Source organism: Mrakia frigida (genome assembly GCF_051309035.1).
Source record: "Mrakia frigida strain ATCC 22029 unplaced genomic scaffold BDY24scaffold_7, whole genome shotgun sequence".
Lineage (NCBI taxonomy): Eukaryota > Fungi > Basidiomycota > Tremellomycetes > Cystofilobasidiales > Mrakiaceae > Mrakia > Mrakia frigida.
Window position 1 is genome coordinate 752,455 of NW_027481274.1, and position 19,319 is coordinate 771,773.

Here is a 19,319-nt window from a genome sequence, read left to right on the forward strand (position 1 = left end):
CGGTAGGTCGAAAGGAGAGAAAGACGAGCTATGTACAAGACGAAAAAAAAAAAAAACGAGAGCGACAAACGGAGGCGAAGCCGACGCGATCAGATGTTTCCCCCCGCTTCCTTCTTTTTGACCTCTTCGACGTTAGGGTCGTACGAGAGACCTCCAGCCTGAGCTTTCTTCTGATCAAAGAAGATCAAGAACATGAGGCCGGTGAAGGCACTCCAGCTCATGACGAACCTGTTTGGACGAGGAAACGAGGCGGCGTGAGCATCGAGGTTCGAACGAGAAAAGCGAACGAGATCAACGTACCAGAATCCTCCCTGAGTAGCTCTCCAGTTCGAAAGATCTCGAGAAATGGCGTTCGTAATTGCTGATTGGATTGCGAGACCTGGTACGAAGGAAGGGAGAGGAGAGTCAGTGTCGGGCGAGCGAGGGCGCAGACGACGCCAGTTCGAGAAGACCGAGAGGTCGTGTGGTCTGAGGAAAGAAGTAGATATGTACCAGTCACAGCTCCAATTTGGAAGAGGACTGGAAATGAGAAGGGAAAATTCAAGTCAGTCCCTAAAATGAGGACGCGTCGAACGAGATCGCACGGACTTACCGTTGGCGAGAGCTCCGGCGAATCCAGCGATCTCGGGAGGGCATTGCTGATTGAGAATAAATAATTCAAAAGAAGGGAAGAGGCGTTAGATGCATCGCAAAGAAGGGGAAGAGTGGGAAGACGAACCTGAATCAAGGCGACTGCGTTGGGAGAGAACGAAGAAGAGTCAGCTTGTTGGCAGATATAACCTAACGGGGGGAAGGAATTAGTCACCATTGATACCGGTGAAGACCCAGGCTAAATATCCCGGAGGGAGAGAAAGGTGAAGGTCAGATCGTGATTCGGAGACGCGTCGAGCACAGACGAACTCACTCGTTCCTCCGCTGCCCAAGACGAATCCAGGAACAGCTCTTGACCAGTACTTGTCTCCGTAAGAGAAGATTTGGAGGATCATTCCGGCCACTTGAAAGACGACGGCGATGGGAACGAAGACGTGAGGACTGGGATCGACGTCGAAAAGAAGACGAGGCCGCTTCAGCCCTCGAAAAAGAGGACAGCTACAAAGAAAGAAGAGCTTCGACTCACTAGTTGAGGACTCTGGGGATCGCCGTAGGAATCGCTCCCATGATCATAGCGATAATTCCTGTAGAAGAAGAAAGAACGAAGAGACCACGAGATCAGAAACGAAAAAAAAGGAAAGAGGCTGGAGAAGGACGTACCTTGGGGAAGAAGATGAGCAGCCGTATCGATAGGAGTGTAGTGTCGAACAGCTTGGAAGTAAATAGCCCATTGAGCTTGAGTGCACGCCCACCTGCGAGGATGCGAGGCAAGATAAGTGCGACGCCGACGACGCGTCGAAGGCAGGACGAGAGCGGGAGAGCACGAACCAAGTGTACGGGTTGAGGCAGAGAAGCATCAAAATCAGGAAGTTGGGGTACTTGAGAGCCTTGAGCTGGAAGAGGGCCTGAGGAGATGAGAGGAAGAAGGGAAGATCGAAGTCAGACGAGCGTTATCTCTCGAGTCGTTGGAGAGACTCACATGAGACTCCTTGAGGGTTGACTCCCAAACGAAGAAGAGAACGAAGAGAACTCCGGATATAGCGATGGGAGCGATGAAGTTTGCACTCGGCCAGCCCTAAGAATCAGAAGAAGGGTCCGTCCAGCTCTTGAAACGTCGTAGTACCGTTGTCGCACTCACGTTGATGTTTCCGTTCGTCAAGGCGAGGATGAACATGATCAAAGTCGCTGTAAGGAAAAACAGAGCTGTCAGCGTCATGACGAGGGTGAAAATAGGGAAGGAGAGACGACGAACATAGCATCAAAGCACAACCGAGACCATCCATTCGTCTCCACTTGGGTTCTGCCTGAGCCTCAGCATCCTTCTCCGCTCGGATGTGAGGAGCTCGTTTGGGAATGAGCCAGAATCCCAGGAAGGTTCCAGGCATGAGAAGGATAGAGAAGAACCTAAATATCCACCTCCAAGACGCGAGCATCAGGACTCCCTGTAGAGAGAACGAAGTCAGCGCAGGAATGAAGAAGGGAGGGAGGGGTTTTGACTTTCGAAAAGGAGAGGGGTCTTCGAGAACCCTCGCCTTCTCCGAATTCGAGTTAACACTTACAGCAATGACGAGACCGAGAACTTGAGGGAGAATAAAAGAATGCAAAAGGTCAGCGAGCGTTTTCGACGCGTCGTCGTCGCTCGAACTCTTTGGCTCACCATTTCCCAAAGCACCCGACAGACCAAAGATGTTCAAAGCTCTTGCCTGCTCGGAGGGATCTCGGTAGGTCTCGATGATGATCCTGATGGCCGATGGAATAGTCATGGCTCCGGCTTGGAAAAAGAGGGAGGAAAGACAGCGGTCAGATTCAGACCGTCGTCTCGTTTTCTCCTCCGGTCGTCGGAAACTACTCACCAATTCCAGCGAGTGCTCGGAAGACCAAGAACCCATGTTTCTCCTCCCAGAAGCTCGTGCACAAGCAGATCGCACCGAGAGTGAACTGAGGATCGAGACAGAACAACAGGCGTCAGCGAAGGAGCGTCGAGCGAGAAACGCAGGACGAAAGGAAAGAGACTCACGAATCCGGAAAGGAAGATGATCTTGGGAGAGTAGAGATCACTGAGACGACCACCCAAGAGGAGGAAGGAAGCGAAGGTGAGAGAGTAGGCCCCTGCCAGAAAGAACAGCGACGCGACGGTCAGTTCGAAAAACCTTGCAGCTCAATCAACGTCTCGAGATTCGAAGGACTTACCGATAACCCAGACGCTGGAGGTGATATCGAGTCCGAGGTCGATGGTGATCTGCTCGGTCGCAATGAACTATCGTCGGGAAAGGACAAGGGGCGAGAAGAAAGTCCAGTCAGCTCCTCTCGATCTTCAGCCTCACCGTTTTTGCCACCACTGTGCTCCCGCTGTCTCTCAGAAGATAACTGAAGGTGACGTCTACTCACCATTGAGCTAACGAGAACGACATCGAGGAACTGAGCGAGTCTGCAAAGAGCGAAAGGCGGGCTTCGATCAGCTCATTTCGATTCGACGCGACATGCGACCGCCACTCGAGATGAGAAGAAAGAGATAGCTACGAACGAAAAGATAGCGAGGAGAGCCCACTTTCTTCCGGAAGAGAGAGGAGGAGGAGCACCGAGGGTCTGAGCCTCAGCTTCCTCGACTCTGGCTGCTTCCTCGATGACCGATCCTTCGTTCCCATGTCGAGTGCTCGTCCTAGATGCAGCATCGTGTCGAGAGGAGGCGACTCGCTGGAGCTCTCCCATGGCCGAGGTAGGAACTCTGGTGAGGAAGGAGTGAGGTCGGTGAAGAGTAGGAGTGGTGGGAGTGGTGGGAGAAGGTGGTGCGGACATCCTGGTCGAGGGAGCTTGAAGGTGATGGTTTGGAGAGAATCTGCGTCGGAGGACTCTCTCGAGTAAGCTAGCAGGAGGCTGCATAAGTCTTTGGATTTTCAAGGCTCGGTGAAGTCAAAGACCGCCGAGCTGACTCTTCTGCTCCCACACCCTCCCCTGTTGACGCGACGCATGAAGACCAAACGCACGAACGCAAAAAAACTTCCTCCCCTCATGGTGAGACGATAAGCAAGGACGAATCTACTCACTATCTGCTGTGTCGCTTTTCCAATAGAGCTCATGAGATTCGTAAGTAGCAGAAGAGCGAAACCAAACCGAAATCCAAACGCGTCCTCCTTGTTTCCTCCTAGTTGCTCGCCAGCAACGCCTTCAGATCCGAGACTCCGTTTCGAGGGTAGGTGGTGGACTTGGGAAGCATGCTCTCAGCTCGAACCTGGACGACGAAGGGACCGAGGAAGTCCGGGTAGCTTTGAAGAGAGAAGGTGAGAACGAAGGACGCTCGAAGTCAGCTCGATCTGAAAGAGGGATTTCTGCATTCGGGAATGATGCAGAGATATCTACTTACCCTTGGTCAACGAGAGCCTTCTCCAAGACTTCGAGCTTCTGCGAGATGTGAGGTTTCTTGTGTCCCTTCTCTCTTTTGATGTTGACGTCTGCGAGGAGGAGGTCGAAGCTCAGCTCTTTCTCAACCACGCGGAGAGAGGTACAAACGGGAGACGAGGCAGACACTCACAGTTCTCGAAGACGGACTTGATGTGGAATCGATCCTTGGGGAGCTCTGTACGGAGATTGGGCGAAGAAGAGAGGAGGGAAGTGAGCTTCACTCGAAGAAGCACCGACCCAGGAAGACTCAAAACGAGAAGGCACCTTGATTCTTGAGCTCTTGAAGAGCTGCAGCCAGCGTGTGCATCTGTGAGTGAGAAGGTGGTCAGTCACGAGGGAGCTGCGAGGACAAGAGAGGAAATGGACGAACGGGGAGGAAACGAGGATCAATCGCGCTGTTGTTGAAGAAAAGGAGGAACGATGGAACGATGAGCTTTTCTTGCCCAGAGGCGGTAGAAAGAAGCTCGAAGGGTGCTCACACGACATCCGCTTCACCCATACCATTGAGAAGAGCCATTGTGAGGACGAGAAGGAGCTAGGGGCTGTGTGAAGGAGGAGTTGAAGGAGGGAAGGATGGATTGAGCTCGCTCAAAGAAGATGAAGTTGGGCTGAGAGTCGAGGACTGCTTCTGAAGCGGTTCCAATGGAGCTAGAGACGATTTGACGTGTCGAGTATGAGTATCTGGATGCATAGAGGGCACAGGGAGTCAGTCAACGAAAGAGAGAAGGGAGAGGAGAGAGAGAGGAGGGGGCGATCCGAGAGAGAGAGCGAGGATGGTGTGCTTCAGGGAAGGACTGACCCTTTGTTCCTCTCTCTTCGTAGCTTCTAGAGCAAGATGTGGTTGAGAGGAACGACATCCTGCCTTCTCTAGAAGCCAAGGGTTCAGCCTGATGGAAGAGGAGGTGGACCCATGAGGGTCCTTCGATAAGGAAAAGGGAGCCAAGGCGTTGAGAGGGAAGGAATAGTTTGGTGAGCTTCACCTTTTTGCGTTCTCCTCCGAACCTCCATCGCTGAACTTTCTTTGGAGACCCGAGGGACCCGATCTCAAGACGCCATCTGGCGAGCTGTGAGGACGACAAGACGAGATCTCGATTCTGGCACCAGAAGATGGAGAAAACGAGGAGGGAAGAAGAGAACCCTCACCTCGACCTTTCAACATGCCTTCCTCATTCCCTTCTCCCCTCCAGTCCACCAACTTGCTCTCCAATCTCGACTCCTTCGATCTCACCCCCTCCATCGGCACAGAACTTTCCTCCTCGACTCAACTTTCCTCGCTCCTGACTCAACCAGGAGCAGTGAAGGATCTCGCCATCCTCGTCTCTCAGCGCGGGGTCGTGTTCTTTCGCGATCAGGTCCTTTCGACCAAGGAGCAACTTCAGCTCGTTACCGTTCTCGGAGAGGAGTCTGGGAAGCCAAAGGAATCAGGATTACACGTCCATCCGACCACAGAAGAGACTTCAGAACTCGGTTCGGAGGTGCGAACCATAAAGCCAGGTAAGTGAGAGCTCGTCGTTTTGTTCTCCCTCCCTCGGAAACCCATGCTGACCTCCTTCATTCTTTTTCAGACCTGGACAAAGTCAGATATTATGGACTCGAACGACCTCGAGCTGCCAAAGCTTGGGTGAGTATCTCCGTCTCTCCCAGCTCATCTTCAACAACTCGCGCTTACTCTCGCCGACTGAGACATCTCTGACTCTTTCCATTATCACTGCCAGCACTCGGATATCAGCTTCGAACCCTTCCCTTCCGCCTACGCCATCTTGAAGCTCAACCACATCCCTGAAACCGGCGGCGACACCGTTCGTTCTTCCCTGCTCTTCCTCTCGTTTCCCTCTCTCTCGCTCAATCTGACTTCTCCTCACTTTGCTTCTCTCCTCTTCTTGCTTTTTTCAGGTCTGGGCTAGTGCCCACGAAGCCTACGATCGACTCTCTCCCGCTCTTCAAGCTTTCCTCGAGACTCTCACGGCAACGCACGTCGGAGAACCCTTCTTCGCGCCAGGAAGAGTCTTCAGATCTCCTCGAGGTCACCCAGAGAACGTCGGACAGGACCTCAAAGCTGTTCATCCGTTGATTCGAACGAACCCTGTGACTGGGTGGCGTGGACTGTGAGTGTTTTCGCTTCTTCGTCTCGTCCGCGACGCGTCTCTCTCGTTCAGACCTGACCTTCGTTTTCTCTTCGGCACGGGCTCTTCGTTCCGTCTCTTCCTTCTCTCTTCAGATACGTCAACCGGGTGTGGGTCACGCTCCTCGTAGTTTCGCTGCTTCAGGCTCAACCTGACTTGTCGTCGCGTCTCTCTCTCTCTTCCTCCCCAGCTTCACCAAGAGGATCAACGAGCTCAGCCTCGACGAATCCGACCACCTCCTCTCCTACCTCTTCGAGCATGTCAGCCAGAACCACGATCTTCAAGTCAGGTTCAAGTGGCAAATCGGCTCGATTGCGATTTGGGACAACAGGTCCGTTCTCGCTCTCTCACCCCCTCCCTCTTATCTCTCCTTCCTCTTCGAAGCGACCTCTGCTGACTCCCCCCTTTCCCTTTCCTTTTACTACCTTTTTTGAGATCAACGTTCCACTGCGTCACGCAGGACTACGGGTCTTTCCCTCGAGAAGGCGAGCGAGTGATCTCGTTGGGAGAACGACCCTACTTTGATCCCGCTAGTGGGAGTAGGAGGGAGAGTTTGAGGGCGTAGAGTAATTAGATAGTGGTGTTCACGATTTAATGTCTTCAGTCCTATCGAGGAAGAAGGGAAAGAAAAACACAGGGACGGGCGAGAGACTCGGAGTTCGAGACGCGTTCGATCTGGCAGCCATTTGAGTCTAATTTTTGCGGATTGCAGCGTTCCTGGCTCTTCATATTTTCAACAGCTTGTCCGATTCTTCGATGAGAAAACTTTCCCTAAGCAAAGAAGGGTGACGTCGCGTTTGTCTCTCCGCCGCGGAATCACAAAGCTCCCTCTCCTCTCTCTCTCGCAACTCTCACACGGCCATCTCCTCCTCTACCTCTCAATCAAAGATGGCTTCGACCTCCAAGAACCCTTTCCTCTCCCCGTCGCACACTGGATCCTCTGAACGACAACACTCCCCTCTCCCCAACATCAACGACGCTTTCACGAACCTCAACATCTCCCCTTCCCCTGCTCCTTCCATCCCATCTTCCTCTCGTCCCAACAATCCTTTCCTCGACGCTCCTCAACCTTCACAACCAGCTTCGAGAGCTCTATCGAGAGAGGAGATACAAGCTCTCGAAGGTCCTGATGGACCTGCTTCTCAGCCTGGCTGGACGGGAGGAGGGGAAGGAGGAGGAAGAGGAAGCAAGCTCGTCCACGCTTCAGGATCATCAACTTCGAGGAGTAGAGAACCTTCACCACCTCCTAGACCAAGGAAGGAGGAAGGATACGACGTTCCACCAAGTCCTACTATCGTCCAGCAGCCGTCTGTAGCAGCTGCTTCGACGTCGGGAGCTCAACAGAATGGAGATTACATCGGTGAAGCTTGCCTCAACCTCCTCCTCTTCCTTCTTCCCCATCCGCAAGTATATCTGACCTCTCTCTCTCTCTCTCTTTCCTTCTACAGACGATCAAGCAGCTTTGGATGCAGCTATCGCAGCTTCCCTCGGAGACGCTCCTCCTTCTTCCTCCTCCCCTCCAGCGCCGGCCGCCTCCTCCTCCGTCTTCGCTCCTCCTCCTGGACCTCCTCCCACCCTCCCGGCTCGTCCAGCGCCTCCTCCTCGAGCCTCCTCAACCGAAGCACCACCTGCAGCAGATCCTCCACCAGCTTACACTCCCATGGGTCAGCAACCCGCCGCTGGAGAGATCATCGTCGACGTGGGGCCGTCACGTCCTGCCTTCACCGAGCGAGAACCGAGGCCTTTCCAACAGCAGCAACCACAGCCGACGGGAGGAAGTTGGATAGAGCCTCAGCATACTGGTTGGAGCGATGGAGGTGGGAATCCTGGTGAGTTCGGAATCTCAGCTCGTTTCGTTCGAGAGAGTTGATCTTTCTCCCTTCGTCGCGTCGGCTTCATCTCCTCACTCAGGAGGCTTCATCTCGCCCCAATCGACCGGCTTCCGTCCACCCCAAGGTCCACCACCATCTCTTCCTCCCCGTCACCCTTCGATCTCCTCTCGACCTCCGCCTCCGATGCAGCAGAACAATAGCTACGGAGGAGGAGGAAACTCGAACTTCCAACCGCCCCCACAACCTCCTCGTCCTCCTCAACACTCTTCACAGAACTCTGGTCCTGTTGATACTACTCCTTCCTCTTTGCCGATACCGGGGCGACCGTATCTGAACGATTCGAGGGTGGGTTTGGAGGGGTTTGGGTCGCTGCGAGGTTTCGTTTCGACGCGCTGACTCTGCTTTCTCTCTCTCGTTTCCTTCCTTTCTTCCTTCTCCTCCTTCACTTCTTCGGATCTGCCTCACTTCGCACTCGCAGGTCCTCGTCTACACGCCAGGTTTCCAATGCCCGAAATGTCTCAACACCGGGTTCGTTCTTCCGTCCCCCTCTCCTTTGCCTCTCCCTCTCATCTTTCTCTCAGCTCACCTTCGTCCTCCTCTTCTCCTTCGCTATCCTCTCAGATACAAGTTCAACGACCCAACTCACCCCTGTCGGACCTGCTGGAAGAAGTACGGTCGTCCCTTCACGTCGGCCATGTCTCTCTCGTGGGAACAAGGCGTCCACGGCTCGTCGAACTGGCAGAGACCGCTAGGCGTTTATCATCCTCCGCAAGTCCAGAACTACGGTGGGAACGCGTATCCTGGCTATGGAGGTCAGACTGGAGGGTACTACAGACCCGATCGTCCACCGGTCAGTTCTTCGAAGCTCTTTTCGTGGTCGACGCGTCCTCTGTTCGAGTCAAGAGAACGTAACACTGACTCCTTCTTTCTTCTTCTGCAGCCTGGTGCTATCGTCTATCAACCTGGAGATGTTCGTCGTCTCTTTCTTCTCTCCTTCCCTTCCTCTCTTCGTCTCCCTCGCTGACCTCTCTTCCTCCTCGTTCGTCCTTCTCTCCCTTCAGCCTCGAATCGGTGGTCGTCCCTGCTATCGATGCGGAGGAAGCGGTCAGATTCTTGGATTCTTCGAGAACGATACCTGTCAAGTCTGCCGAGGGATTGGAAGGGTGTTTTGAGTTGGCTTCGAAGGAGAGGAGGACGGAGGAAGGCCGAAGGGAAACGACGACGCGATCTTCATTTTATGTTTAAGGATATCACACTAGGTGTTACGCCCCGTGAAACTCATCTGTAAGAGGAGGCTTGTCTTCAGGCAGTGGAAATCAAGCGAGAGAAACTGAACGGATCTCGAACGAGAATCAGCGACGCGTCGTCGATTTCAGTCCCAACCGACGCCCTCTCCCTTTCCCGCCATCTTCTGCAGCTCAAAGGCTCACAGTTCAAATCCCTTCCAGATCTCGGTCCGAAATGCTCCGAAGGACACTCAAACGAGATGGAACGTCGCGTCTTTCGCCGGCACCATCTCCTCCCTTTCTTTCCTCTTACTGTTCTCACAACCTGACTATCCTGACTTCTATACAAGCTGGATCGACCTATCAGCTGTCTTCTCCATCGAAAAATCTTGGGGTGAAGCTCTGAAAAACGCCTCTCTGAAAGATTCTTGGAGTTCAACGTTCAACCTTCCCTCGATCGTTTGAGTGTTTCCTTTCTCTCAACGCCCACCTTCTCTCCCTTCCCTCCCCCAGTTCTCTCTCTCGGCCCAAGGTTGAAGGATCCGCTGTGCTATGCCTCCCTCCTACGACGACGGTCATGCTGATTTCGCTGCTGGGTGAGCTCTCTCTCTCTCTCTTGTTCGCTTCTCGAGCTGTCAACAAGTTGAAGAGCTCAACCTTCTTTCTGCCTCCTCCTCTTTCCCACCTTGACAGCTTCACTCCTCCCTTTGGTCTCTCGCCCAAACCTGGTTCTTCCCTCGCTTCCAAACCCTCGGTCGGTCAGTTCTCTGTTCGTACGGAATACACCAACAGAGATCTCCTCGAGTACGAGAGATCAAGCGGAGCGTTGGGAGCTCAACACTCCGCGCCCGAGGAGGAGCACCATCAACAGGCTCAAGCTGGAGGAGGGAACGGGTCTCCTCCTCGAGACTGGAGATTCTGGATGGTCTTCATCTCCATCTTGCTCTCTACCTTTATCGCCGCTCTCGATCTCGTGAGTCCCCTTCAGCTTCAAAACGGGAGGGAGGGAAGCGAGAGCTGACCCCTTCCGAACGCGCGGGCTTCCTTCTTTTCCTTGGTCCTTCCAAGACCGCTATCTCAACGGCAGCTCCGGTCATCGTGAACGAGTTAAATGGAGTCGAGTTTACTTGGATGTGAGTACATCCGTCTCCTTGTCCTTCCTTTCTCAAAGAAAGAGAGCTGAAGCGATTTGGTTCGAATCAAATAGAGGATCAGCTTGTCAGTACTTCCCTTCCCTCTCCTCTCTCCCTCTCGCATCTATGCTCTCACTGACCTCTCCTTGGCCTTATTTCGTATCACAGACGGTCTCACCTCAACCGCTTTCCTACCGTTCGTCTTCTCCCTTCAGCCTCAACCAGACCTCCCTCCCTCCGAGATTTGAGCTCGATGAAACTCCGCCCCCCTTTTCTCTTCGCTTCCGAGCTCACACCTCCCCTCCTTTCTTTTCATTATCTGGTGCACGGTCACAAACAGATGGTCCGGAGGTCTAGCAGTCATCTTCGGTCGACGAGCAATCCTCGTTTCTGTCATTGTCATCTTCGCCGTCGGTTCAGCTCTGTGCGGAGCGAGTCAGAGCATGACTATGCTGATTGCTTCGAGGGCTGTACAAGGAATTGGAGCTGGTGGTAAGCATCTTCCCCCTTTGATGTCTGTCTCAGGCTTGATCCCAAGACTAACGCTCGTTCTAATTGTCCGTTTCGTTGATCAGGAATCTTATCGCTCTCCGAGATCGTGATCGCTGATCTCGTCCCTTTAAAGGAACGAGGAATCTTCCTGGGGTACTTGGGAGCTACGTGGGCTATGGCTTCGGCTCTGGGACCTCCTATCGGTGGTGCTTTGAGTGAACATGCTTGTGAGTCTGCCGTCTCGTTTCCCTCTTCTCGGTCGACGAGCTCGAGCTCACCTTCGTCCCCTCTCTTCCTACCTCCCCAGCCTGGAGATGGCTCTTTTACATGAATGTACCTCTTTCCGCCATTGCTCTCATCTTCGTTCTCGTCTTCCTCAAGCTCAGGATCCCAAAGGAGACGATGAGGGAGAAGTTGAAGAAGATGGACTGGGTGTGAGTCGCCTCTCCTCCCCTTCGTCCCTTTCCTCGCCATCTGGAAGCAAGCATTGACTCAATCTCTTCACCTTCATTCAGCGGGAACGGTATTCTCATCGGTGGATCTACCTCAACTGTACGTTGTCTCTCCTCTCTTCGACGCGTCGACGTTGTCTGACCGCTTCTCCCTTCTTCCTTCTCGCAGATTATCGCTCTTACCTGGGGAGGGTTCGTCTTCCTCGTCTGTCATCTCCATCTAGCTGAAATTTCAGAGCTTAACCTACCTCCTTTCGCGATCGCTTGGATACAGAGTCACCTACCCTTGGTCGTCGTGGAAGGTCATCGTCCCTCTCGTCGTCGGGTTTGTCGGAATGGGTTTCGCTCTCTGGTACGAGAAGAACTACGTCAAGGAGCCTACCGTGAGCGCTATTTATTCTGAAGGACTGGCAGTGTGAGAAGATCGCACAAACGAAACGAGACGGCTGACTTCTGTTTCGCTCGTCGCAGATCCCCTTCGAGCTCCTCTCGAACAGGACTTCCCTCAGTGGTTTCGTCTGCACTTTCTTGCACTCGTGAGTTCTCTACCTGATCAAAGACGAAATTATCGCTGCCATGCTGACCGACTCGTTTCTGTCCTCGTTCGTTCTCCGTCGCAGCATCCTTGTCGCCTCAACCGTCTTCTACCTTCCCGTCTTCTTCCAAGCCGTTCTCGGAACTGGACCTACGGTGAGTCACTCATCTCTCACTTCCTGTCGGCCATTACGTTCTTACGCCCTTCCTCTCTTCCTTGCAGCAATCCGGAATCAATTTGTTCCCATCCGTCTTCACGATGGCGTTGTGAGATTCTTCACCACCTTCCTCTCCTTAGTCTTACTGCTCGAGCTTTCTTAAGCTGACATAGATGCTTCGATCCCAGTGCCGGTATCGTTGCTGGGGCGACGATTACGATCTTCCAGCACTACCGATACCAGAACTGTGAGTGAAGCTCTTCGACCGTCGACCCTTGAATTCGTGCTAACTCACCTTCGCTTCCCGTCTTTTCCTCAGACATCGGATGTGAGCTCTTCTTCTCCTCTTGGTTCAGAGTATACTGCCGATCTGACCCTGTCCTTGCTTTCCAGGGGTCATGTGCGTCGTCGGATTGGGAGTGATGAGTTTGATGGACGTGAGTCTCCTTCTAGACTTTCTGGCTCTCTCTCTTTTCCTCGAATCGAGTTGCTTGACCTCCCTTCTTCGGCTTTACTATTGCAGGTTCACAGTCCCGCTCGAGAATGGGCTGGGTACCAAATCATCCCTTCCTTCGGACGTGAGTCTGCTTCGCTTTCTCACTGTTCGACGTTTCCCGACGAGAGCTGACTTTTCCGTTCCCGTTTCATCACAGAGGGACTGCTTTACGCTGCTACTCAGTTCCCCATCCTTGCTGCTCTTCCTACGCATCAGACCGCTCATGCTCTGAGCTTCTTCACCTTCGTTCGTCCCACGTCCGTCTGTCGTCGCGTCTCTTTGGCATCGCTGACTTCGACGCGTCTCTTCTTCCTCCTTCCAGGTTCGAACTTTCGGTCAAGTCTGGGGAGTCACCATCGGATCCACTGTTCTTCAGGTGAGAATCCTCTTCGATCTCATCGTTTCCTGTCGCACGGCTGACTGGTTCTCTCGCTTCGGACTCCTTTCCAGAACCAACTCGGCAAGACGCTTCCTGCTTCCTTCCTCGCCGAGTTCCCTGAGGGTCTCGAGATCATCTACGCCGTCATCCCCACTATCAAGAACATCCAGGATCCCGTCCTTCAGCAAGCTGTTAAGACCGCTTTCGCTGACTCTCTTCAGCTTCTTTGTTCGTCCTCCTCTGCTCCTCCTCCCGATTCGCCGTTCCTCGAGCTCACCTTCACTTCTTCCTTCTGTCTCGTCCAAACAGGGAAAGTTTGCATCCCCGTCGCCGGCCTCGGATTCCTCGCCTCCCTCCTCATGAAGGAAATCCCTCTCCATGCCAAAGTTGACGACGAGTGGGGGTACAACGCCGAACGAGATCTCAAACCTTCCTCGTCTCCCTCTGGCCCCAAAGTTCAGCACCACGACGACAACGAAACCGAGTACGGAGGCTCTCCTTACGTTCACCATCAACCCAAGTTCGCCCCCTCTCACACGAAGAACAACTCCTGGGCTCCGTCGATGGACTCGGCCGTCACCCACCCTTACGGACTTCGCTACGACGACGGAAGGATGGAAAGTGCCTATCCGATGGTAGAGGCTCGTCAGTCCGCTGAGGAGGAGGAGGAGAGGAGGGACGGGGCTCAGTGGGGAGCTGGTGCTGTCGAGAGGAGGGAGGCGACGAACGGGTCGAGCGCGGGAGATTACTCGACGGTGGTAGGTTCGCCGAACCCTGAGGGTGGGGACTGGGAGAAGAAGGAGGAGTATGATATTACGGAGCAGCAGAGGAGGTCTTAACTTTTCCGTCGCTTCTGGACACTTTCTTCGATCTGGACACTTTTCCTTCTTTGGAATTCCTGTTTTGGTTCTCACGTCTCGGATCCTACCTGTTTATCCCCTACCCTCTTTTCACACTCTCTTTTTTTTTTCTCTCTCTCTCTCTATTACGACGTTCCTTTCCCTCTTCGTTGTCTGTTCTAGAGTCGCCTTTCCATCGCGACGCGTCCCTTGTTCTGTCTCTCTCGGTGTTTAGACTACTCCCCCCCCCCCCCCCCCCCCCCTTCAAGTTCTACCTACGATTTCGCTGCTTCTGATGGACTAGATCTTTGGTTTTTATCTCATCTTGGAAGAATTCCTATCTTGGTTTGCTGGTTTCCTCGGAGGGAGGGGAAAGGGAGACACGACGGAGACGCGTCGAGTTGGAGGGAGCATCATTCCCGTTCGAGTAATCTTCCCGAGGAAATCTGTAAAGAGCTCTCCGAGTCTCTTCGCCTGAGATTCATCCTCCAAGTCAGGAATTTCTGCAGAAGAAGGAGAGCTCGCTTCGACGGCCTTCGCTCAGCTCCGAACGTGCTTCAGCCCATGCGTTTCCTAACTTTCCTTCCCTTTTCGAGCCTTCTTCCTTCCCAACACCCATCTCGTCGACAGCAGCATTCAAAGGATGATTCTCCCTCCTCTCACCCTCTCCATTCTAGGAGCTCTCCTCGCTACCTCCTCCTCAGCATCAGCTCTCCCTCTCAACTCCAACGGCGATCAAGCTCAACAACCTTTCCTTCCCTCCTCCTCCTCGAAAACTCAAGTCGATCCCTCCTCCGACGTATTTCTCACTCCCGCTATTCGAGAGTTCATCAACTCTGTGCTTGAGCAGTGGGATTCTCCTGGTCTCTCGGTTGCTGTGGTACGAAAGGATGACGAGGAGAAAAGTGGATGGAAGAGCGAGACGGCTGGATATGGCATTGCTGGGGAGGACGGGAGGCTGATGGACGGAGATTCGTTGCATGGGATAGCTAGTAACTCGTAAGTCGAAATTCTCCTCGCTCAAATTCATCGACTTCTCAAGTCAAGAGGAGAAGAAGACTGAGCACTCGATGTGAGCTCTGACTCAACTTCCTCTCCTCCCTTCCCTTATCCAGGAAGCTCTTCCTCGCCTACTCTGTCGGTCTTCTCATCAACAACGAGACTTTGGGAGCCAAGCTCGACTGGGACACCAAAGTGAAGGACGTGATTCCCGAAAGGAAGCTTTGGGACGAAACAGCGAGCAACAACGCTGATTTCACGGATCTTCTCGTGCGTCTCCTCGCTCTCTTCCTTCTCTCTGCCCATTTCAAACGAGCTGACGATTGATATCCTCTCCTCATCTGTATACAGAGTCATCGAACTGGAATGCCTCGACATGACTCCTCTGGACAAGCCAGGAAGGGCGGGATTCGAGAGATGGTGAGCTCTTTCGTCCGTCGCGTCTCTTCGACTCTCTCCCGTGCTAACTTGGAGGCTACGATGCCGTTGACTTTCAGATCAGCACGATGCGATACCTCCGACCCAGTGCGGAGTTCAGAACTACCCTTCAGTACAATAACTTGATGGTGAGCCGCACAAATGTGGCTCGTCTCAGCCTTTGTCTTCCTTTCGCCCGCTGATTTCAACATTATCTTTCTTCGCCCTCAGTACGAGACTCTCTCATCTCTTCCGGAGATCTTGCTCAACATCTCGTACCCCGATTACATCCACGTACGTCTTCTTCGACGTCTTTCCGTCGCCGCGTCGCGGTCGCGTCTCCTCCCTCTGACTTTGTCTTCCCCTGCTTTTCTTCACAGGACAATATCTTCCGACCTCTCAACATGTCCTCTTCTACCTTCAACGTCCACGATGCTGAGATTACTCGACCTGGTCAGCTCGCTGAGGGCTTCGTCCGATCTGGGAAGGTCGACTCTCTCGGAATCAAGGGAACGAGACGATCGATCAACCCTTACTTCCTCCAGTCTGGAAATGAGATCTGGGTGGAGCTGGTGGTGTTCTTACCTCGGCCAACGATCTGGTGAGCTCGTTTCGGTTTCTCTGAGTCTGAAAGATCGACGCGTCGACTGACATTTGCATTTCCCGCTGTTCCTCAGGTCTCATGGCTGGCGATGCTGCTCAACAAGGGAAAGCACCCTTACAACAACGAGACTATCATTCCGGAGTCCGTCGTTGATCACTGTGCTACTGGAGTGACTGTGATCAAGGGGAAGACGGACGAGTGAGTTCAGCGACGACTCGTGTTCCTTTCCCTCTGTCTTCCGGCTCAGGGGGCTGACCCGACCGTATCTTGTTCACAGAAAGTTCCCTGAAGTCAGCGGCAAGATGTACGGTGCGGGCCAGATGATGTTCAGCTATCAAGGGAAGAACGTGAGTCTTGCGTTTTCTTTTCCTTAAGTTCTCCTCGTATTCTGACCTTGATCCTTCCCGTTCTAGGTCGTCGAGCACGGAGGATCAAACTTGGGTTTCAAGACGCAAGGTCAGTTTACTCGGTTGCCTTCATCTTCGACGACTTCTCGGATGAACTGATTCGAACGGGCCGTTCGATTATTCTTTTCGTCTCCAGTCTCTCGCCTTCCTTACGACAATCTCGCTCTCGCCGTGCTCTCAAATGATGAAGAGTACGGATCTTTTATCATGGAGATCGTGAAGAATAGGCTCATCGACGAGATCCTCGGATTGCCCAAGATCGACTGGAACGCGAGGTGAGTTTGAGTGACGACGCGTCGCGTTTGATTCATCGACTGCTGCTCTCTCCATTACCTCGAAGCTCTAGAGCTCCACGGATCAGCTCTCAACTGACTATTCATTCACCTTTTTCGCCTTTTTATCCTTCGAAGATACTGGGCTGCCAATCAAAAGCAACTCAACGACTCTATCGCCGAACTCGTCCCCTACCCTCTCAACCCATCTCCTCCTTCCGCCTCCTTCTTCTCTCCCTCCTCTCACATCTTCTCCCACCCAACTTACGGAACTCTCCGACCTTGCATCGCCAAACCTACCTCAGCGTCCCAGACCTCCCCTTACTGCTCCTCGATCCTTTCCCTCCCCGTTGTCCAGCCTTTCCTCAACTCCTCCCTCAACGCTCAACAAGATCCTCCTCTCACCCTCATCGCCAGATCAGGAGGTTTCTTCGCAACTTGGATCAGACTCGTTCACTTCGACGGAAACCTCTTCAACATCACTTCGGTCTTCACAAACGGAGGAGACGACGGTAAAGGAGTGACGCTTCTTCCTGGACGGGCTGAGGGAGTCGCTGAGTGGGTTGATAGATCAGGAACCACTCCTTTTGATACTGCGGTGGGAGGGGGAGTCAGGAGTGGTCTCGATGGACCAGCCGAGGAAGGGCACGAAACGTTGGTTGCTCGGTTGGGACTGTCGAAGGGAGTGGCCGAGTGGATTGGGGACGAGAAAGTCGCTGAGGATGGAACGGGAAGCAGTTCAAGAGGTTGGGCTTTCCGTGGTGGGTTCTGGGGGAAGGAGGGAGCAGCGAAGAGTTTGGAGGAGTTGGGATTGACGGGAAAGGACGCGGCGGAAGTTTGGTGGGGAGAGGTGAAGGGTTAGATATCGTTTTACTTTACGGCTACGTACGGTGAAGAATATAGTACTCTTCCATTCTATTGTCTGTGCACGGTAGGCAGTAAAGTGGAGGAGGTAAGCATGAAGAGCGAGCTGAAAGACCAACACGACGCGTCTTCTTTTCCTACCCCGCGAGCGGCCACGCAGATCTCCCTCTGACGATCTGCAATATTACGAGAGCTCGATTGAAATTCAGTTTCTTTCTCAGAACGGAGGCTGAATGTGGCTCTTGCAGGAAAAGAGAGAAGCCAGGGGGATGAACACGCGACGGACGCGCCTGCTCTCACCTTTCTGCTTTCCCTCTCCTCTTCAGTTCTTCGCTAGATCCCGAAGATGAGTTATCGCTCTCAAGTCTCGTAATGCGAGGTCGAAAATTATCTCAGCAATTTTTCCGGGCAGGAAGGGCCAGGCCGACGAATCCGCCTCGGCGAGTGAATTCGACATCCAAGCCCTCCTGCTTCTTCCTCCCTAACCACCAGCAACTCACGTTTATGCCCTTCTCGATGGGCGACGACTCTCCACCTCCCCCTTGGTCTCCTCCCTCCTCGTCAAAACCTCTCGCTCGACCAGTCAGAGCTCTTCCTTCTCCACCAGGAAACTCAGGTCGAGACGCTCCTCCTCCCCTCTCTTCTTCCTCTCTCCCTTCCGTCGACGAGGAAGCGAGCTGGATCCTTTCCGATGAAGATGGATCTGAACTCAGTAGGCGTGCGACGAGGCTACCGGACTACGGAGAGGCTAGAGATGGAGCTGGAGCTGGGAGAAGGCTGGTAGCGGTGAACTTGGACGAAGAAGAGTCGAGGTGAGGGTGTTCGCTTCCTCCCTCGACCTCACCTTTCGCTGACTTTGTCGGACTTTTCCATCTCGAGCACACCCACCCTTCGAAGTACGAGCTATCCCTACCCACCCGAGACTCCCGTCGAAGGCAGTTTCTCTCCCGACTTTCCTCTTCTCGAGCCCAGCTCGCCCACGGGCTCGACCTCTTCTTCCCTCCCTCCGCTCACTCCTTCGAACTCAACCTCCTCTTCTCACCCTCGAATCCGAGCTCACTACTCTTTACCTCCATCCGAGCCATCTACCTCCTCTCACTCATCCCAATACCCAGTCGAAAAGTCCCACTTCCCATCGTCCTCACCGCCCCCTCCTCGCGCTCCATTCGATTCGAATCGACGCTCCCTCTCGCCTCTCTCAACTTTCCACCATCCTCCAACCGGAACGTCGTCCTCGTACCCTCACCCCGAGAGATCACATACCTCTTTCTCCTCCTCATCCTCAACTACGTCCTCTTCTTCTTCGGATCATTCTTATCCAACGGAAAAAGCGCTTTCGTCCTCTTCACGTTCATCCAATTCGAGCCACACCGCCTCCCCACCTCCCTCTTCCCCTCCTCCTCCCCCTCCCACTCCAACCATCGAAGCTCCCGAAATCATCCCCACCTTCAATCCTCTCATCGCTTACAACCCTCGTCCAACGGCATCCGGCGCGTCGTCGTCACTTTCGAGATCGATGTCCGCTGCCGAAAGGAGGCGAAGCATGCAAGCTCAAGCACCTTCGATGCTTTCGAGAGGAGCAGGGAGTCTGGCGGGTCAGCTGGGTCAACTCTCGTTGAGGAGTGGGGAAACGGGTGGAGGGATGGGACGAGGAGGAGCCGGAGGTTATTCGAGCTCGACGCGTTCCGACGAGGGAGAGGGGAGAGCAGCAGGTGGGACGAGGTCGAGGTCGTCGTCGACATGGAGTAGTAGTACGGGATAGTGTGGAGGGGTTGGAGGGTCCGATAGTAGAGAGTATGTGTTGCGAGGAGATCATCGAGGTGAGTGAGTCGTCGCGTCTCAGCAGGAGTTGTCTTCGTTCTTCGGTTTCATCATAGCTGACCTCGACCTTCCTTCTTGCTCCTCTACTAGAGCTTGTACTCTTACTTGTACCACGTGTACCTCGCAGGAGAACGAATCTTTACTCTGCCAGCTGTCGAGCCAACGGACTCGTCTTCTCTCCCTCAGCCGTCGTTTTATCTCCCTTGTTTCCTCCGTAGAACGTATGTCTCATCCCTGCTCATGATCATCTCTACTCTCGACGGAGTTCAGTCGATGATCCA

At 53.6% G+C, this 19,319-nt stretch overlaps 7 protein-coding genes across 7 annotated transcripts; 5 read left to right on the forward strand and 2 right to left on the reverse strand.

The window, feature by feature from the left end:
* Nucleotides 1-89: 89 nt before the first annotated feature.
* Nucleotides 90-3,387, reverse strand: BDY24DRAFT_413347 (putative efflux protein EncT; the record flags this gene model as incomplete). The annotated part of the gene is made up of 20 exons (XM_076643175.1): nucleotides 90-228; nucleotides 301-379; nucleotides 493-519; nucleotides 593-638; nucleotides 719-732; nucleotides 806-829; nucleotides 905-1,032; nucleotides 1,118-1,175; nucleotides 1,252-1,343; nucleotides 1,420-1,496; nucleotides 1,571-1,666; nucleotides 1,730-1,776; nucleotides 1,844-2,033; nucleotides 2,151-2,170; nucleotides 2,249-2,362; nucleotides 2,445-2,529; nucleotides 2,609-2,700; nucleotides 2,782-2,848; nucleotides 2,980-3,019; nucleotides 3,116-3,387. 20 exons carry the CDS (start codon nucleotides 3,385-3,387, stop codon nucleotides 90-92), a joined length of 1,707 nt encoding a protein of 568 aa, XP_076498950.1.
* Nucleotides 3,301-4,930, reverse strand: BDY24DRAFT_382222 (uncharacterized protein). The gene is made up of 8 exons (XM_076639470.1): nucleotides 4,790-4,930; nucleotides 4,470-4,671; nucleotides 4,361-4,385; nucleotides 4,255-4,297; nucleotides 4,121-4,165; nucleotides 3,953-4,040; nucleotides 3,636-3,854; nucleotides 3,301-3,454 (listed from the first exon to the last, which is right to left on the reverse strand). Exons 2-7 carry the CDS (start codon nucleotides 4,505-4,507, stop codon nucleotides 3,734-3,736), a joined length of 360 nt encoding a protein of 119 aa, XP_076498951.1. The 5' UTR covers nucleotides 4,508-4,671; nucleotides 4,790-4,930; the 3' UTR covers nucleotides 3,301-3,454; nucleotides 3,636-3,733.
* A 217-nt stretch (nucleotides 4,931-5,147) lies between these two features.
* BDY24DRAFT_337925 (TauD/TfdA dioxygenase family protein) lies at nucleotides 5,148-6,678 on the forward strand (the record flags this gene model as incomplete). The annotated part of the gene is made up of 7 exons (XM_076637305.1): nucleotides 5,148-5,484; nucleotides 5,556-5,611; nucleotides 5,706-5,789; nucleotides 5,884-6,095; nucleotides 6,209-6,223; nucleotides 6,304-6,444; nucleotides 6,549-6,678. The coding sequence occupies 7 exons, from the start codon at nucleotides 5,148-5,150 to the stop codon at nucleotides 6,676-6,678; spliced, it is 975 nt and encodes a 324-aa protein (XP_076498952.1).
* A 285-nt stretch (nucleotides 6,679-6,963) lies between these two features.
* HUA1 (Hua1p) lies at nucleotides 6,964-9,216 on the forward strand. Its single transcript, XM_076639471.1, has 7 exons — nucleotides 6,964-7,473; nucleotides 7,562-7,942; nucleotides 8,025-8,290; nucleotides 8,424-8,473; nucleotides 8,567-8,795; nucleotides 8,886-8,915; nucleotides 9,007-9,216. Exons 1-7 carry the CDS (start codon nucleotides 7,002-7,004, stop codon nucleotides 9,115-9,117), a joined length of 1,539 nt encoding a protein of 512 aa, XP_076498953.1. The 5' UTR covers nucleotides 6,964-7,001; the 3' UTR covers nucleotides 9,118-9,216.
* A 442-nt stretch (nucleotides 9,217-9,658) lies between these two features.
* Nucleotides 9,659-13,891, forward strand: BDY24DRAFT_349109 (MDR family MFS transporter). The gene is made up of 22 exons (XM_076637678.1): nucleotides 9,659-9,767; nucleotides 9,865-10,144; nucleotides 10,240-10,304; nucleotides 10,379-10,389; nucleotides 10,473-10,500; nucleotides 10,645-10,796; nucleotides 10,880-11,023; nucleotides 11,104-11,230; nucleotides 11,312-11,348; nucleotides 11,418-11,440; nucleotides 11,523-11,631; nucleotides 11,720-11,784; nucleotides 11,869-11,938; nucleotides 12,006-12,049; nucleotides 12,129-12,187; nucleotides 12,260-12,268; nucleotides 12,334-12,377; nucleotides 12,464-12,518; nucleotides 12,594-12,682; nucleotides 12,759-12,812; nucleotides 12,887-13,043; nucleotides 13,125-13,891. The coding sequence occupies exons 1-22, from the start codon at nucleotides 9,724-9,726 to the stop codon at nucleotides 13,652-13,654; spliced, it is 2,196 nt and encodes a 731-aa protein (XP_076498954.1). The 5' UTR covers nucleotides 9,659-9,723; the 3' UTR covers nucleotides 13,655-13,891.
* A 406-nt stretch (nucleotides 13,892-14,297) lies between these two features.
* On the forward strand, nucleotides 14,298-17,215 carry BDY24DRAFT_413352 (serine hydrolase domain-containing protein; the record flags this gene model as incomplete). Its single annotated transcript, XM_076643176.1, has 11 exons — nucleotides 14,298-14,653; nucleotides 14,770-14,923; nucleotides 15,005-15,073; nucleotides 15,151-15,219; nucleotides 15,302-15,364; nucleotides 15,451-15,633; nucleotides 15,748-15,872; nucleotides 15,952-16,021; nucleotides 16,088-16,130; nucleotides 16,218-16,356; nucleotides 16,492-17,215. 11 exons carry the CDS (start codon nucleotides 14,298-14,300, stop codon nucleotides 17,213-17,215), a joined length of 1,995 nt encoding a protein of 664 aa, XP_076498955.1.
* A 506-nt stretch (nucleotides 17,216-17,721) lies between these two features.
* BDY24DRAFT_413353 (uncharacterized protein) lies at nucleotides 17,722-18,979 on the forward strand (the record flags this gene model as incomplete). Its single annotated transcript, XM_076643177.1, has 2 exons — nucleotides 17,722-18,029; nucleotides 18,097-18,979. The coding sequence occupies 2 exons, from the start codon at nucleotides 17,722-17,724 to the stop codon at nucleotides 18,977-18,979; spliced, it is 1,191 nt and encodes a 396-aa protein (XP_076498956.1).
* Between the last annotated feature and the right edge of the window lie 340 nt (nucleotides 18,980-19,319).